The following is a 19477-nucleotide window of genomic DNA, read 5'->3' as shown; positions in this document are numbered from 1 at the left end:
TACAGATATAAAGGCAGCTCCTCACCATGTTCTATTCATACCTCAGTATCACATTTATTCACTGTTATAACTGTTAATCACTTGTATTAGCTGTTTTTAGTCTATAAAATACAGAAATATTTTCATATCGGCTTCCCCCCCTCCCAGTAGTATTTCCTTGAGCCATCTGACCTGTGTACTGTTGTAACAAAAATGTTACAAGAGTTGAATTGGCTTGTTTTTCCTTTTTCCTCCCCATCCCTTCCGTATCATACCCATTAGATTGCAAGCCTGTGGCATTTCTTAAGTGTACAGCAACAAGAAATGTTAGACACATATTAATAAACAACAACATTTCTGGACTAGTTCCAGTTTGACAAAGATCTAAGACAGAGCCTAACATCCCAAAATGTGGCCCTTTACTTTTGTTGTTGTAGTTACACACAAGTAGTAAAATTGCCCATTAAAAAAAAAAAAAACTAACACAAAAGGAGCAGCAGCTTATTCATGAATACACCTGTAGGACCGCTGGCTTCCCACCATTCCCACAAAGCTCTTGTGCCTTTAGCAGTTAATAAGAACCTAAGAACATAAGAACAGCCCTGCTGGATCAGGCCCAAGGCCTATCTAATCCAGCATGATGTTTCCCACAGTGGCCCACCAGATGCCTCTGAGAATCTCACACGCAAGAAGGGCTAGCCCCAAACAGACACTCTTAAGTGTGCCAGTGTGTCTGAGCGTGTTCTCATTCCCCCACCCCCCATCAGTATCTCTCTGCAGGAGAAAGAGCTTCATCAGCTTAATTTCTGCTTATCAGACGGCTATTAAAGACAGTAGACGGAGAGTACATCCTAATGTCATTCAATAATTACCGTACTCTACATTAGAGCTGAGAGAGAGAGAGAACACACACAGAAAAGGAGCCCAGGAAGCCCCTGGTGAAGTACAGAGGCGTTTCTCCCTGGCTACTACATAGAAAGGGGGAGATTTAGTCTCAAAGCATTTATAACAGTACTGGGGATTACAAAACCCGATGGCGTGACCTCATCGGATTTGATTCTCGCTCGTCTAGACAAGCTACAGCCAGTTGTCTTGCCCTGCTTTGCTCTCCTCTCGTCTGCCCTCCCCGCCACCAACGCCCTGCCGGGCTCTTTCTTTCCTCCCGACTACAATACAAGACGCACCACCGCCCTTTGCTCCCAGCGGTCTTGGAAAGCAGCCTCCAGCCCGGCCAGAACAGCCCCAAAGACACCGCCACACCACCAGCCACACCTTCCCACCACCAATCGGAAATAACGATACCCTTCAGCAAGAAAAGAGAGCACCCCACCATTACCTACCTGTTACACTTGGGAAAGCACGTAAAAATCCTTCCCAATAAGGTCTTGCTTTCTTCCTTGTTGCCGAGCTGGGCTAAAGATCACGCCGCCGTCACCGCCTCCTCCCAGGTCTCTGACGTCAGGCCTGTCCTATGATCGACTGCGTCACTCACTGCTACTGCACATGCTCAGAGAGCGTAATGGGAGTTGTAGTTTCTGAAAGCGGAAGAGGCGGATTGAGGGTCCTATTCCGTTCCACGACGAAGTGATACTACAACAACACCTGGTTGTTCTTATTTCATGAGAACGCCATTTTTCACAGAGAGGTTAAATATATGTACCGGATAGTCCTTTCTCAGATTCTTGTACAGGGTGTCAGGCAGTGTTGCAACTTGGAGGAAAGGGACAGTCTCTCTCTGTCTCTCCACTCGCCCCGGAAAAACAAAACTGCGGTCGTCCGACGCAATTTCTCACCTATAAATGCAAACAAAATATAATCTGAAAAAGGCAAAGCCCGCGGACAAGCCGCCTGAAGCTATATTAATTTGCATAGTGTATATAGGTAGCAATCCTAGGTATACTTGCTAAGAGAACTAAGAGCCAGCATGGTGTCATGTTAGAGCGTTGGACTAGGATTGAGAAGACCCGAGTTCAAATCCCAATTCAGCCATGAAACTCACTGGGTGACTCTGGGCCAGTCACTTATCTCTCAGCCTAACCTACCTCCCAAGGTTGTGAGGATAAGCATAACCATATAGACCACTCTGGCTTCTTTGGAGGAAGAGCGGGATATAAATTTATAAATAAGTACTATTAAAGCAATAGTAGAGGATGTCTGTAAACCTCCCTTTCTTAAGCTCCCAATGCACTATCACAGAATACTCAGTGAGGATGGCACAGATTTACTAATGGCTACTAACCACGATGGCTGCATGCTAATTTATTTAAGAGGTAATGTGCAACCTAACAGCGTATGTTTGCACTTAACACATGCAGTAGGGGACAGATACTGCAAAGGAAATTTGTGCCACAGCTCACCATGGCTCAGACCCAGATTCTGTTTTTGTTACCTGGGGCTGTGTCCTGGGAAAGGTGAAGCATTACTAAAGGAAAACATTTCTGAACATGTGCAGAGTGCCTTTCCTTTCCCAGCAAGTAACCACAGCCTTTCAGCACCCAGGAGGAGAGGCACTCTTATCTCTAAACTTTGGGGCTGAAGTCCAGGGCCTTCACAGCCCCTGGGGGCCCCAAATCCTCTTTAGTCTGTTCTGGGTGGTGTGGTCACCCGACCCGGCATGATGATGCTTAATTTGCAGGAGAGTGAGGGCCTCCAAAGGCCTTTAGGTTCAGGCTCCAAAATTACCAAGATGCACCTCTGCCCAGGAGTAGAGCTTTCAAGACAGATGGCATGTTTCATATACAAGAGGACCCAGAAAATCCTAGGCACAAGATTTCTGTTGTTTTTAGTACTGTTTTATTCTGTTGTTTCTTAAAAAGTATTTTATTTTATAAATTATTGCTATGTTGTTAATGTTTTGCTTTTCAAAATTTTGTTTTCTGCCTTAAAATTATTTGTATTTAAGATGGAATATAAATATATTCATATATATATGTGTGTGTGTGTGTGTGTGTGTGTGTGTGTGATAACTTTACTTTTCTTGGTCAGGTTGTGCATTATTTACTGCTTTTCTTGGTTGAGCATTATGTATTGCATTCCAGAATTTTCCATGTTGTCCTGTCTTTTTAGAGATAATTGTTTGGGGTGATATTTCTGCTTTCCAGCTCAGCTGAGTTGGAAAGCAGAAATATCACCACTGATCCACAGCTTTTTAAACTGATTGACATAATAAAAATCTTCTTTTTAAAAAATTTTCCTTTTGTTTTGTATTAATTGCAATCATTCAGATAAATAAAATAAAGAAGCTGCTTTTACCTCTGCCATTGTGTGTTCTGCAGTGCAGTCTCTACTATTTACTTTTCAACAGCTGGCATTTGTCTACTTCATAATTTTTAGCCTACTTTCCTTAAGGAAAGTAAGCTTATGAAATCACCCGACATTCTGTGTGTGTCTCCCCCCACTGCAACTTCGCAATGCCTGAATCAATGTGAACTAAATTGGGTACAGTTGTAGGGACACATAGGGACACCTCAGTGGCATAATTTGTGATGATGTCATCAACCCCAATTCAAGATGGCAGATGTGTAAACATTTGAGGCGCAAGTGGGCTAACTTGTGGACCATCTAACCAATCTGAACCAAATTTGGTACAGTTGTAATGAGTGACACATAGGGACACCTCAACAGTGAGCTTTGCGATGCTGACATATACCCTATTCAAGATGGCGGATGCATGAACGCTTGACGTGCAAGTGAGTTAACAACTGATAATTATCAATTCTTTACAATGAAAGGAAGTAGGAAGATTAGTTCTTACTAAAACAACTTGTTTATATTATTTTATTTTTGTGCTTAAGCAAAAGTGCACAACTGGTAACTAACACTAACAAGCTCTTCTGTGTGTAGATATAGATACACACGGGATTTCTGTAGCTGGCATAGTAATGACCCCCTGCTAACTGAGCAAAGAGGCATCTTTTAAATAGTGAATCACTTATATTTAGCAAAGAGAGAGAGCAACTGTCCTTATTCCACCCCAGCACAGCATCGCTCCAGTGGTTGTTGCTGGTGGTATCTACTTTTTCTTTCTTGTTAGACTGGGAACAGGAACCCATTTGGGAACAGGAACCCATTTTATTGTTCTATGTAAACTGCTTTGAGCAGTTTTGTTGAAAAGTAGTATATAAATATTTGTTGTAGTAGTAGTAATGTACTACTCACTTTTGCCTTTATGTGAGAATAGGTAATGTGGAATTATAATGGGAAATATAGCACAGTGTTAAATGTCATCTGGAACCAAAGTGATAGACCTACATCCGGCTAATTTTGAAAGAGAAATAAGAAGATAAGAGAATCACCACGTTAAAAGGTGCCTCTTTGCCAAGTTAGCAGGGGTATGTGTGCCTGCAGCACTACTTGCAGTGCTGAAGGGTCTTAATATGGAAAAAGCCTTGATTGAAGAACAGTTGCTTTCTCTGTGGAAATAAAGGTACTGTGTCTTCAAACAAAGCATTGTGATAATAAAGATCTCTGCATGTGGCAAGGCCTAATAGGTCTAAAACTAGGTTAATCCTAGCTGCATTGCCAGTACACAGCTTTCTTTTTCACATAGCTTTCTATTTTTCTGATATGAAAACATCTCAGTGTAGTGAGGTTATTTTTGCAGAGAAATTACTTATCCTAATCAAACAGGAAGCCAGCTTTAACTGAGAAATGAGAGTTTGATATATATTACTAACTAAACATGGACTAAGAAAACAATTAACAGACCAACAGTCGCTTATGCAGAGAGAAAGAGAACCTCTCTGTTTGAATTCAAGGCAACAAGTAAGGAACAAACAAACAAACTGACTCCACCCCCAAGCCAGTACTCATGAATGTGTTCTCATTCACATAGAGAAGCATGTCTAGGACAAGAAGTGAAACAATTCTATGGCAAAATCACAACAGTTATGACTCCACCACATCCAAATAATTTCTTCAAGTGTTATCCTAAGTTTGATATGTGTCTGATAAACTATGAAGGTTTATACTAGCACAATAAATCTGTTCGTCTTTTCAGTGTCACAAGACTGTTGTTGTTTTGAAATGGAATTGTTACAACATAGCACCTTGTCAAAAAAAGACCTTTCCCCATCCAAATTATTCTGTCAGTTTTAGCCATAGATTTACTCTGCTATTATTTTCTCTTGGCTGGGCCATTGTGGCGCTGTGTCAGAGTTGCACAACAGACAAATTCCAGAGGGATAGCTGTGTTAATTTGTTGCAGCAAAAACAACTGGTCACTCTAATATTAATTTCTACTTCTGTCTGCCTGTTCCAAGTCTAAAGGAAAGCAACACAACCCTCTGATTCAAGGAAGATGTGCACATCTGGGAGAATTTAGTTTACTTTTTTCAAACCATCGCACATGTCACAAACTGCTGTAGTGCTTTGTAAGCACATGCAAAGGAGGCTTGCTAGATCAGGGCCTATGTAAATAGTCCGCACATTTATGCTGGCTTTTTTATATTAAACAGGATTGTGCATTAGTTAAACATTGCCACTGTTCAGTACAGCAATAAGCAATAGTAGCATATGCAGATGTCATGGGTGATTGTCCACAAGCAGGTTCTCAGAACTGAGTACCTGGACTTTCTAGTACATTTGAATGCTTATTCCTGGTAACAAAGTAACACAATAATGTGAAAGTTCCCGTTGGCTGTTTGTAGAGACCTGGGGCAGTGTTCATGTAACAAAAGTTAGCTCTTCCCATAAGGTTCTAAGGTCAGCAGACTGTGCAAAGTGCCCTTTCTCTATAGCTTTCATTACCCAAGTTCACCTTTGTGTTCTGTAAGTGTGCATGACATGCAGTGGTGCAGTTGCAAATTCAGAAGTGCAGGTGCTCTTGATAGCCATGCCCACCCTGAAAGCCGGAGTAGCCAAGAAGTACCAGGATTCCATCCCTGAGTGTCTCCCCTCCACTACACACCTGACATGAGGCTGAGAGATATAGCCTCACGTTCCATGTCTTATCATCTGGTCATTATCTTCCTGCTGGGATTTTCTTAGATGTAGAGTAGATATGCTGTGATTGACTGTAGTTTGAATCCTATACTGCCATAGTGAACTGGGCAGGGTGTAGATGAAGTAGGAGGCATGTGTGTACGGGTTGGTGATATTTTGCTCTTCATAGCACTTAGCAATAGCAATAGCACTTACATTTACTGTATATACTGCTCTATAGCCGGAGCTCTCTAAGCGGTTTACAATGATTTAGCATATTGCCCCCCAACATTCTGGGTACTCATTTTACTGACCTCGGAAGGATGGAAGGCTGAGTCAACCTTGAGCCCCTGGTTAGGATCGAACTTGTAACCTTCTGGTTACAGGGCGGCAGTTTTACCACTGCGCCACCAGGGGCTCATTTTCATTTGCTTCAATGGGTTCTTTTTGACTTATGCCATCTCCAGCCCATTCCCTGCCTTGTTTGGGGGACCTCAGTCAGCTGCAGTTATGCTGGCACTGCAGATACTCCAGTGTAGTGTTCCATAAGAGTAATGGCACAGTTGTAGAGAAGCAGAGATGGTGGAGGTGTACCTCAAGTTCAACTTATGGAAGGTGGCTTATGCCACATTCTAAGATGCTCAGATTGTTGGGGTGTACGTGTGTGTTTTAAATATAAGATTGTGCCCTAGATCAGGTGTATTGGCTTTTGGAAGTTTCAAAAACTTTCTTGCAATATAATAATATATTCAATTTAAAATATTGTGGATAGGAGGACAAGAAATATACCTTACATGGCTTGCAATACATCTATTTTGAAAACCAGTTGAAACATTTAGGTTGTTTGTTTGAAAACTTGAAAGGCAGAGGGGAGGGGAGGGTATCTGCCTTAAGTAACAAAATGGAATGGAACAGCTAGCAAGCATTTGGGTTATTCTAGAATGACAATCTAGAGATAAGCTTTTAAAAAATCACACTAATTTTGCCAAAAATTCTTTAGCCCATACAATATTTCAGAATACTGCTATGTAGAATTCAAGCAGAAGGAAAGTGCAGTTCAATATGTTTGGGAACACAATACATTTTGGCATCAAAATGTGTTCTTGTACAGCATAATAGAATGCTACATATACTTACTGTTTTTATTCATGGTTTTTATTCATTATTTTTCATTCACCGTGTTGATTTTGCTTCTAAATTATGAACTGCTCAGAAAACTTCACCTTGTATTGAAGGATTTCCAACTCATACCCTTCCCTACATATGCAAATAAATACCTAACCATCCCAGGGGTGTAGCTATAATTAAGCAGAGAGTTTCAAAGAACCTGGGGCTCCCAGCTACTGAGAGCCCTCCAGCTCCACCCCTCCCTATTTTCTTCATTATCTCCCTCACTAAAAGGGGCCACCGGGGAGAGGGGTGAACACCGGCCCTGTCTCCCCTAGCTATGTCCCTGAACCATCCATTGTATCTTGAAGGGACACTATACATTTTAGACAGATGTCCTTTCTTTTATAAAATTGGATCAATTATTTATATAAATTGACTTTCAGTTTTTCAGAATTTCTGTTTATTAACTATCTCCTGCAATATGCCGATGCTCTGGTGCAAATATGGAATAACTAGTAAATGCAGGCCCGTTGAATAACGGGCGCTAGTGAGTGCTCTGGGCCCCCTGGCCGCCATTCCCGCCTCGGCCAGTGCTCCCCTCCGCCGCATACCCGGCTTCTTCGGGGCGGACGCTTCTGGCCGCCCAAGATGTCCGCCGGGTCCTGGCGTTCGTTTGTCCCTTGCTCTGTTCTGGGCATGCGCTGCGCGCATGCCCAGAACAGGCCAGGCATGAACGCACGCTTGGTGTCTGTCCACGGACAGACACCAAGCATTTTATTAGAGAGGATGAACTTACTAGAGCGTTAGACACAATCGCTCCTAAGCATCCTCTCCGACCTGCTTTAAAGTCAGCCCCGTGGTATTCGGATGAACTGTGGGAGTTGAAGCAGCGAGGCAGACAAGTTAAGCGCAAGTGGAGGAAGACTTGGCGCAAATCCAACAGATTGCAACACAGAGCTCATTTGAGCTCTGGCAGTGCGGACAGCAAAGAAGCAGTTCTTCTCTGTCCGCATTGCTTCTGCAAATTCACATCCAGTTGAGTTGTCTAGGGTTGTGAGGGGGCTAGTTCATGCCCCCTCCGCCTTCAATTTGACCTTAGAACCATCTGTCACTCACTGTGATGTTTTTAACAACTTTTTTTGCTGATAAAATATCTTGTATTCATGCTGATCTAGACTCCACAGTTACTACAGAGTCTATTGTAGAGGTGCCCAGCAACCCCCCTTATAGGACTGAATTGGATCATTTTCAGTTTGTTGCTTCTGAGGATGTGGACAAACTGCTTCGGACTGTACACCCCACCACCTGCTGTCTTGACCCTTGCCTAACGGCTTATTTCATCTGGCAGTGATTTCTATATTATAGAAATTCAACAAATAAATAAATAAAATATGTCTTGTTTTTAAACTGATCTTGTTTTGTAGGTATTTAATAGAGTAATATGGCCATGATGATGATTTAAAGAAAGCTATAGTCTCTATCTCCTTTAACGAGGAAACTGGCAGGGAAGGCCCCCTGAAGAAGTTCTAGGTCTTGAGAAACTTTCCCTTATCTCTGTTACATCTCATGCTATTATAGTTGACTTGGAAGAACTCCCTGCCCTTCTACATTCAAGGCCTTATTCACAGGACCGCTGTATCCGCAGCAGACGTCCTTGGATATCCTTTGCCCTGCAGGGTGATCCGCTCTCAATGATCTCGAATAAATACTACAACGCATGTGCCTAAAGGTTCTACTCGTCGTGGCCAATCCTGCGGCTCGAAAGGACAGAACGCGCGCCTCCTCCCTTCGCCAAAAACCGAGACAACTGCCTGCGAGTGACAGCGCGCGCTCCTCCGGCCATGTGACGAGAGGCAGGGCTGCCCGGGTCTGCCCCCTCTGCACGTGACGGCGGTTTCTGCCTGCCTTTGGGGGGCTTCAGGCTCGCGCCGCCGCCATCCATCCTCTGCACCCAGCCGACGGGCGGATGTGACGTTCTGGGCCGCTTGGTTGCTGCGCAGTTCTCCGGAGAAGAGCGACCGAGCAAGACGGAAAGGCGCAGGCGGGAGGGACTCGTAGTTGTGGTAGCGGCAGTTCCAGGCGGCACCAGCCCCAGCCCAGGCTCGGCCCCCTCCCGCCTCAGCCCCCGAGAGCGAGAGAGCGACAGCCGGGCCGGCGCCGCCGCCGAGACGAAGCGCCGCAGTCTGGTGAGTGAGTGAGTGAGCGAGCGAGCCCCGCCGCCTCGGCTCCTCCCCTCTCTTCCTTCTCCAGTGCCCCGAGGATTGTTTTCACGCCTGCCGCCCCCGGCTGCCTGTCGCCGCTGCGGGCCGCCGCAGGAAGAGCCGCCCTGAGGACTTCATTCCCTTTGCTCGGCCTTCTTTCTCTCTTTCTCTCGCCTTATAGCGGCACTACAGTCCCTGCACAAGGCCCTAGCAAAGGATGCACGGCTGAGCCAAGGCCCCGGTCGAAAGCGAGTGGAGACGCCGCGCCAGCCCGGCCCCAGAGGAGCTGGAGCGAACTGCCGTCAGGCGAGCAGCCGTCCTTGTTGCCCGGCGTGTGTCTCTTCTCCTCCTCCCGCCGCCGCCGTTAAAAATAAATAAATAAATAAGCTTCTTCCAGCCTTGCGGCTAAAACGCGATGCTTTGGCGGACGCGCTAGATTGCCCTCAACCGCCGCGCTCTCTTGGCGCAGAAGAGGTCACTTTATTTTAAGGCTTTTTCCGGGCCTAGTTTTAGGAATGGGGGGCATTAAGCATTCATGCTATCTGAGACTTAGCCCTTGGTTCCCAGAACACAGTTATAGTGGAATGTGTGTGTTTGCATGAATGCCCAGGCCCAGGATACTGGAATTGTTGAATGCTGGTCCAAGTGTATGTGCCCTCTGCTAACTTGTTCGAAGCCATACAGGTGTTATCTTTACAATTATGAATACTGTAGTGATGGCTCCTTAAATGTGATGCAGCTGTCAGCCCCTAGTTTCCTCATCAAGGAAATGATGAACGCCACCATTTGGGTTGCACACCTGGACAGATTTCTAGGAAGTGAACCAAATTGTGCTTGAAATGAAGGATTTAAGAGTTAATGCAAACATTACACTTAGGGGAAGTGCATACATCTGTGGTTCTAAACTAGGCCTTTATTTGGAACTCAGGTAGTGAACAAGTTTTTAGTGGTTACATAAGAACAGCCCTGCTGGATCAGGCCCAAGGCCCATCTAGTCCAGCATCCTGTTTGACACAGTGGCCCACCAGATGCCCCTGGGGAGCCCATGCCCCACAGGAAAGAGGTATGTGCGTGCTCTCTCTCCTGCTGTTGCTCCCCTGCAACTGGTATTGAAAAGCATCATGCCTCTGAGGCTGGAGATGGCCCACAGCCATCAGACTAGTAGCCATTGATAGACCTGTTCTCCATGAATCTGTCCAAACCCCTTTTTAAGCCACCCAAGCTGATGGCCATCACCACATCCCATGGCAAGGAATTCCATAGATTATGCACTGGGTGAAAAAGTACTATTGCTTGTCGGTCCTAAATTTCCCAACCTTTAGTTTCATGGGGTGACCCCTGGTTCTAGTGTTGTGAGAGAGGGAGAAAAATTGGTTGAAGCCAATTGCAATAATGGCTTGCATTTTAAATATATAATGTACATTGATGTACTCTTAACTAGGTTTCTCTTGCTTCTTTACTTGCTTCTTAGTTATCTTTAGGCCATTTAGGGTGTTTTGCAGTAGGTTGTTAGCACAGTACTGAACAAAAATGCTTCTTAATGAAGCAGTAAAACTGAAGAAACCATTTGTGTTGTGTGGCTTAAACTGTTTTATGTGATTTGAGAGTTGCCCTGATATCTATCTTTTAAAAATAAAATGAGCAAACCAAAGCCAACCTCTAGAATCTTACTGAAATATAAAGCATTGCTGCCCTGGACGTTTCCATAACTCTAACTTTTTTCCAAAGGGGGTGGGATGGAAATTGCTACATGTACAAAAATACACTTAGTAAGTCAGAAAGTGCACTCAGTTTTGCGGTGACTAACATAAAACTGCAGCCCTGTGTGTGCTTGCTTGTACCAAGCCTCTCTGTATTCAGTGGAGCTTTCTACCTGGTAAGCGTGTTTAGGATTGAAACCTAAACCTTCTCAAAAGCCAAGTTATTGTTATGTGCAAATTCACTGTTCTGCAAGAACTCTTACTTGTGAGTCTATTTCCTTTCCAGTTGTTCCTGTTCGTTCTCTGCCCATCTACTTTCAAGTTTCAGGCAGCAGAATGGCCTCTTACTGGTTCTGTAGCCAGCAGAACAATCACTCTATTTTATTGGCTGTACAAGTCATTCCCTTATACCTTTCTCATCTAGCAAGGAGAATTATTGCTACTGCTGTCCATTTTAGCACATAGGGAGCACAGGGTGCCCTCATAATTTTTTAGTTTGAAATAAACCTTCATGTTAGTATCCAGTTTTCTATTAAGAAAATAAGTATACTGGAGTCAAATACTTTTTAAAAAAATGACTAATGTGTTTGAAGTGCTTAAGATAAGGGATGTAAATATAGAATATAAGATGTTGACATTTCTAACTTGAATGTTGATGTCTAGTTTTCTAGAGACCTGTAGTTGTCACAGAATTTCCAAGCTTGTAAATTAGAATCTCAAGCAGTGTTTTATGTTGAATAAATGAATTTTGCCCTTTAAACTGAAAGTAGCTTCATTTTTGTAAATTTACATTTTATCCAACAAACAGCTGCATCTCTGTTATAAAACTCTGCAGGAAAAACTGAACTAACCTCATGAGAACACTGTTGTAGATAGATTCTTATTGGAATGTGGTGTTAGTAGTGAAAATTTTTGTATGCTGAAAGGTTGGTCCCTTGTTTTTTTCATAGATTTCTAAGTTTTGTGGTCAAGGTTCAGATGGGGGTGGAATTGTCTGTGTGGGGTGTGTGAGGACACAACATAGGCCCAGGTACAAAGTCCCCACTTTCCTTTAATTACCTTTAGAATTATGCAGGTACGATACTTTGTTTGGAATTATTTTCCATCACATCATTCTTATCACTAGGCTAAATTTAATGAATTTCTTTGCCCATGCTTCAAAATGTGTACATTCTGGTCTTTTAAGAAACTCAAAAGCTGGAAGCAATGTTTCTAGTACTTTGCAATGTTAGATTTATTTGGGCTATTTTTCTTGAATTCCAATCCAGTGGGCAACATCCAATTAGGTAGTCTTGACTGACTTAAGTCTGATGAATTTCAAGATGTGCTTTCATATCCTTGCACAGGTTTGTAAAAGAATGATGACAGTCCTCTAATCACTTTCTCTATTGGCTTACAGAAAATGTGTCTGGATACTATGGTGTATTTAATCTTGGAAGTACAGGTGAAACTCGGAAAATTAGAATATCGTTCAAAAGTCCATTAATTTCAGTAATGCAAATTAAAAGGTGAAACTGATATATGAGACAGACGCATTACATGCAAAGCGAGATAAGTCAAGCCTTAATTTGTTATAATTGTGATGATCATGGCGTACAGCTCATGAAAACCCCAAATCCACAATCTCAGAAAATTAGAATATTACATGGAACCAAGAAGACAAGGATTGAAGAATAGAACAATATCGGACCTCTGAAAAGTATACAGTGTACTGTGCTTGATTGGCCAGCAAACCCGCCTGACCTGACCCCATAGAGAATCTATGGGGCATTGCCAAGAGAAGGATGAGAGACATGAGACCAAACAATGCAGAAGAGCTGAAGGCCGCTAATGAAGCATCCTGGTCTTCCATAATACCTCATCAGTGCCACAGGCTGATAGCATCCATGCCACGCCACATTGAGGCAGTAATTGCTGCAAAAGGGGCCCAAACCAAGTACTGAATACATATGCATGCTTATACTTTTCAGAGGTCCGATATTGTTCTATTCTTCAATCCTTGTCTTCTTGGTTCCATGTAATATTCTAATTTTCTGAGATTGTGGATTTGGGGTTTTCATGAGCTGTACGCCATGATCATCACAATTATAACAAATTAAGGCTTGACTTATCTCGCTTTGCATGTAATGCGTCTGTCTCATATATCAGTTTCACCTTTTTGCATTACTGAAATTAATGGACTTTTGCACGATATTCTAATTTTCCGAGTTTCACCTGTACCTGCTAATTTGAGTTGCTTTCACTCTTATTCCTGGAATATGTAGTGGAAACTTAATATATTAATATGTGCAGCTTTCACTTTGGAATTGATGCTGGCAAGTCTTAATTTGAAACTAGAAGATTGGAGCCTGTATATATATCATGTATGGTGAATAGAACATTTTATTTCTAAAAAATACTGAATTGTCAGATTTGAAACCTACCTTTAAATACAACCTATAACACAGGACCCACCTATTTTTTTAAAAAAAACACGTGACTGTCCTGCTTTTCTCTCTAAGATGATGAAGTATGAGAGAGGACAGGGGTGGTCTGTACTGGTTGCACAGAAGGTAGATTTTGGCAGGTGCAGCTTGTTATATACAAAAATGAGAAGTTTCATCTACTAAAAGTTTCTCTTCCATATCTGTTAATGGTACAAGAAGTTTGTTCTTCTTTGCACTAGGTAGCTACACACTAGGGATGTGCACGATATTTATCGGCGCCGGCGGGGGTAGGGCTTTAAGGGCGGGGGAGAGTGTACTCACCCCCCCCGCCACGTTTCCCCCGCCGGCGCTCTCCGAATTTGAAGCCCCTCGGGGCGGCAGCGTTCCTCCTTGCCGCCCCGTTTGCCCCCTCGGCCGGAAGTGGCTGGAAGTTCCAAGCGCGCGTGTGCGCGCGCACGCGCGCTCGGAACTTCCGGCCACTTCCGGCCGAGGGGGCAAACGGGGCGGCAAGGAGGAACGCTGCCGCCCCGAGGGGCTTCAAATTCGGAGAGCGCCGGCGGGGGAAACGCGGCGGGGGGGGGTGAGTACACTCTCCCCCGCCCTTAAAGCCCTACCCCCGCCGGCGCCGAATCACCGAATCTGCCCCGACACCCGAAACGTTTCGGCGGCCTTTTCAATGGCTGCCGAAACGTTTCGGGCACAAGCCTACTACACACACACACACACACACACACACACACACACCCCACTTGTAGGACCCCTACTGTAGGTTGGTTTATGTGTCATCATTGAAGACCCATGAACTATAAGACTTGGAAATCAAGTTGCATATCTAAAGCAAGACTTAAGAGTTGAGCATGGGTCTCTGTCCCAGTTGTTCTTGTTGACTTCTAGACATGATTGGTAGTCACATACATAAAAATAAGAAGTAATCAACATTAAAAACAGAGGTGAAGTCTAAAATCTTGAAGTATTCTGAGACTCATTGGTGGCAGACACTTAAAAATGCAGAGCTTTTATATTTCTACTGTACTGTAGTCAAACCAAAATCCTTGTAGTTGCAGTTAGTACTGTAGTTTTTTAAACTAATGTCAGTGTGAAACTACCCCTGGCTACAAGCTCCCATTTATTTTTGGAATTAATGGAAATTTCACTGGGCATATAGGCCCTAGAGAGCACTGGATATTATGACAAGATTCCCCCCCACCCACACTGTGGTGCAATGGAAGTGACTAGTTTCGATAATGAAAGCTTTTTATTGTTGTGTCTTTTGTTCACATAAGGTTGTATTTAGACCTTTTGTATTCTGCCTTGAAGCTCATGGTTAAATCAGAGGAGTAAAATGGATGCATGGGGTAATTGGTATAGTTGGAAAAATAATTTTCCTTACTGACAAATAGAAAGCTGCAGTGGAAAGTGGATCCTCTGACTTCATAACAGCTAGAATGGCTAATTGCAAACATTTTAGATGTTTTAATTATTTCTCTAAAGTTCAGATAATGAAAACAAAGCACAATAGATTATGATTTTAGCATAGACCTTATTCAAGTGAAGTTCTTCTAGATTCAGGTTTTGAATTATCTATGCAGAAAGTACTGTGAGTAAATAGATTTTTACTTATATACACTAGATAGCTAATTTCTGGTCTCTTGAGATGCTGCAGAAGCTAAACACTCCAGTTAGCAAGCATTATCTGCAGAAGTACAGTATGTCATCCTAGTAAATGTCAGTTTGACTGTGTAGACAATCTTCCTTTAGAATTATTCAGAAGTGGCTCTTAATTTCTGTAGGCTGCTGGTTCTGATAGACTAGTAGTTGGGTGAGTTGTTTCATTCCTAACTATTGTATATTCAGTGTAGGATTTTCAGATGGAACCCTTCTTCACAAAATAGTAACAAGAGCTGTATGGGATTTTTTTTTTTTAGCTTGGGTATGCTGGGAGTGGAATTCTTGGTTTGTTCAAATAACTTTGGTTCATGCAGAGGGATAAAATATGGAATGTGGCCTTCTCCTCCTTCATAAGGAAAACTTTTTTGTTCTCTGAATTAGACCAAGACAATGAATAACGTTTCCAGAAAGTTGTATAAAAATAAGCTAGCGTGGGATTGGAGTTGTAGTGAGTGTTATAGGTTGTCCTGCATTGAGGAGTTCAGCCTTTTCAATGCACTAAATTCAGAGCTACAGCATCGCCAACAGATAGCTATCCAGCATCGACTTGAAGAGAAGTGTGAGCGAGCCCACCATTCCCCCCGCCCCCCACAACTTGATTAATTATCAAACTGCTCCTACTATTAACAATTAGGAACATAGGAAACTGCCATATACTGAGTCAGACCATTGGTCTATCTAGCTTAGTATTGTCTTCACAGACTGGCAGCAGCTTCTCCAAGGTTGCAGGCAGGAATCTCTCTCAGCGCTATCTTGGAGAAGCCAGGGAGGGAACTAGAAACCTTCTGCTCTTCCCAGAGCGGCTTCATCCCCTGAGGGGAATATCTTACAGTGTTCAGACTTCTAGTCTCCCATTCATATGCAACTAGGGCAGACCCTGCTTAGCTATGGGGACAAGTCATGCTTGCTACCACAAGACCAGCTCTCCTCTCCCCATTAGGGACAATTGTCTCCTAATGTTCAGCCAAAATTATTCTCCTGTAATTTAGATCACTCAATCTAGTCCCCTGGGACAGTCAAAAAGTGTCTGCTCTCTTCTGTGCAACAGCCTTTAGGTATTTTAAGAGTGCTGTTATGTCTCTTCTTTCTTCACTTCTCCAGGCTAAACTTACCCATTTCCCCCCCAGTCTTTCCTCATAGGGGCATACCTTCCAGTTGTCTAACCATCTTTGTTGCCCTCCTCTGAACTCATTCCAACTTGTCTACATCAGAGATGTGGGACTTGAGGAATTTTTTCTGGGGAAATTTCCCATGCACATCTCCCCTTGGTTTGCATAAAATTTGCATTTTTCTCTCTCTCTTATTATACAGGCTTTCCCAATGGCCTAAAATAGATTATGATGAGATCTGACATGTTGTTTGACCTATTTATACAGTAAAACAAAAAACACTCCATCATATTAGTTTCCCATGCTGTACATCATAAGTTTTTCATGTAATCAAGTAGTTCAACTGAAACATGTTTGGGGTGGGATCAGTGAAGATACATCATGTGATTTAATTGTTATACTGACAAATTCAAAGCTTTATATGGTAAGATTTTTTTTAAATTGGAATATTCAGTTGATAAAACATGTACCCCCTCATGCTCTTTCTAGGTATAATCATCTGAAAAACATTAATTACAACTTTGAACTTGCTTAATATTGCATTGGCATCCATTCATTATTACTAATGAATTTTATGAAAGAATGCTGGACATCTGGATTAGTATTGTGCATGTGCAGCAGTGCAAGTTCCAGACTACTGCTGCACTGTCACTTGAGCAAGAGAGAGGGTGATTTTTGCCAGTCTTCCCTCCCCTCTGAAGCCTACTATACTAAGCGTTCCCAAAATAAGTCCTTGAGAGTAATGTGACCTCTCCGGGACATACTTTGATGACACACAGATAGCTTGAGTGGGAAGGGAAAATTGGCAAAAATAGACCCCTTCCCTTACTCAAGCAGCAGTGATAGCCTGGAATTTTCAGTGCTGCACATGCACCATGATATTTTACTCTCTTGCATATTTGACTCTCTTTCTTGCCCAACTGCAGAACTTTGCATTTGTCTCTGTTGAATTTCATTTAGTTGGCCCTGTTTTTCATTCTGTCAAGCTCAATTTGAATTTTCTTATCTTGTGAGGTGTCCTCCCCTCCATTTTGTGTCATATGAAAATCTTATAGAGTCTCTGCACCTAAGTAATTGATAAAAATGTTAGAGTACCAAACTTGTAGCACCCCACTCAAAACCTCCTTCTACTTTTATGAGGAATCATTGATGAGCATGCTTTTGAGTATGGGTTTCCATTCCAATTGGTTTTGAATCCACTTGATGTTAGCCCATATTTGACCAGTTTGCTAACCAAAATATGGGGTTAGTTTGTCAAATGATTTGTTAGTTTCTCAAATTATTTGCTGAAATAAAAATAGACTAGCTGGGCTGGGTACAGACCATCTGCGCCTCTGCCCACCCACTTCTCCCCCCCTGCTCCCCCCCGTGCACTTTCTGGCGGGCCGGCTGGAAAGCCCGCCCGGCCACCAATTCCTGGTGGCCGGCCTGCTGTCACCTCCCAGCAGCCAGGCCAGCCCCCTGCTGCCACCTCTTTCTCCTTCCTATTTTCATCCCCGTCGCTAGTCCAGCAGCTGCTTGCGGACTCTCACAAGAGCTGCAACACATGGGATTAGCAACAGGTATGCCTAGGAGAAATAAATATATAGATGGCATTCGCACAATCTACTAAGCTACTGTTCCAATCCTCCCCATGCGCCCCCCCCTCCCCCGAGATAAAATTAATCTGGCAAGACTTATTTGCTATTTATTTAAACTGCTTTGGAAAATTTTGTTGAAAAGCAGTATATAAATATTGTTCCTGACAATCTATGCTGGTTTCTACTGGGGTCTTAGGTCAGCGGTAGAACATCTTTACATGCAGAAGGTCTAATGTCCAATCCCTGGCATCTCCAGTTAGGACTCGGACTCTTGCCTGAAACTTTGGAGTGCTGCTGCCAATCAGTGTAGATAATACTGAGCTAGATGGACCAGTGGTCTGATCCAGTATAAGACAACTTCCTGTATTCCTCCCTCATGGTCTCCTCCTACTGTTTTCCTTGCTGCAATGTATCCAGTCCAAGAATCCTCTTTAGTGAGGCAAGGTATAGAAGTTCTCTTCACTAGTCCTCTTAACTTCTTTTTTCCAGCAGAACAACCAGCTTCAACTAACTGTGGGAGTACTCTGCTATGCTTTCAAGCAAGAAAATAATCATAGCACATAAATTGCAGGTCACCAGCACAGAACCCTTGCTGTTTGTCTTCTTACCTCTTGTTCATGTCCTAATATCTTTCTCTACTTTGCTTCTCCCCTCCTTGTTTGTTGCTTGAAAATTGACTGAGGTTCTTTGATATGATGCACCTCAAGAGATGATTTGCAAGCCCCAGTGAATTTGCAACAGTCTCCTGCATCTTCAACAGAAGCTGCTGTGGCAGTGTGTAGATGACCTGCTACTTCTCCAGACCTCTGTGTCCTGGTGGGGAGAGTGTGTGGGTTGGTAAGAAGCCAAGACCCAGTGAGCTTGCAGCAATCTCAGATGTCTGCAGCAGAGGCTGCTGGGTGAATATTCAGAGGAGCTGAATGTGTTCCCCAGACCAGGTCTAGCAATAATAGCTAGTCTGATTATGCCAGATCACTCATACAAAGTGCTTCGAAGGTGTGCCCTTTTGCTTTCATGGAATAACCAAAGGCCACTCTGGGAAATAGTTATTTTTAGATGTGTTGGCAATTAGTGGTGTACTAGTCTACATGTAATCAGCAGGCTGCATGTATAGTCATACACCTGTTAACAAAGTAAGTGACATTATTGAAATAAAGAATTTCTTAAAAGGTTTTTTGTTTCATGAACATTCCAGCAATAGCTGAGAATGCTGTTACCATATCTGCTGGGTATTCCTACTGTTTAACATTCTGCTTGGAGGAGGAGGATTTACTTGAATGTTGATTATTTAGATTTCTAAAGTGTGACTTCTTTCCTGCAGTTACTGAAATCATGAATCCTGTTTATAGTCCTGGATCTTCTGGGGTTCCCTATGCAAATGCCAAAGGAATTGGTTATCCAGGTATTTAATAGTCACTAAACATATTAACTTTGTATTACTTTTGTTAATCAAACTGGACGTTGAGGTAATTACATTTCATGTTGCAGTTTGTATAGAAGAGCTGCAGTTACACCCAAGCAAGCATCTGAATGGCAGATTGCCCATGCTGCATATGTAGATATCCAAGCACAGTTCCAGAGAATGAACTGGGAGAGAGCATTATCATATCAGACAGCATTTGCAGTTCTGATCTTGATGCTTGCTTGCTTGTTTATGCTAGTCAGGGCATAGCTAGGGGAGAGGGAGGCCATGTTCACTTCTCTGCCCAGAGGCCCCTTGGAGTGAGGGAGATAATCAAGAAAACAGGGAGGGTTGGAGCAGGGAGGGGGGTGGCCCAAGAG

General features: G+C 43.1%; 2 protein-coding genes across 2 annotated transcripts in view; one reads left to right on the top strand and one right to left on the bottom strand.

Moving 5' to 3' along the window:
* The window catches only part of PLEKHB2 (pleckstrin homology domain containing B2), a 31038-nt gene extending 29544 nt beyond the window's left edge, over positions 1–1494 (bottom strand). The window contains exon 1 of the mRNA XM_053311097.1: positions 1320–1494. The gene's annotated coding sequence lies outside the window, so the exon portion shown is untranslated. The remainder of the gene's footprint in view (positions 1–1319) is intronic.
* A 7321-nt stretch (positions 1495–8815) lies between these two features.
* The window catches only part of FAM168B (family with sequence similarity 168 member B), a 30404-nt gene continuing 19742 nt past the window's right edge, over positions 8816–19477 (top strand). The window contains exons 1-2 of the mRNA XM_053307816.1: positions 8816–9197; positions 19017–19097. Of these exons, the coding sequence (XP_053163791.1) occupies positions 19028–19097 (70 nt within the window). The 5' untranslated portion in view covers positions 8816–9197; positions 19017–19027. The remainder of the gene's footprint in view (positions 9198–19016; positions 19098–19477) is intronic.

Source organism: Hemicordylus capensis, chromosome 3 (assembly GCF_027244095.1).
Source record: "Hemicordylus capensis ecotype Gifberg chromosome 3, rHemCap1.1.pri, whole genome shotgun sequence".
NCBI classification, from domain to species: domain Eukaryota; kingdom Metazoa; phylum Chordata; class Lepidosauria; order Squamata; family Cordylidae; genus Hemicordylus; species Hemicordylus capensis.
Note: the sequence above shows the minus strand (reverse complement) of the source record. Positions and strands in the feature narration are given on the sequence as shown.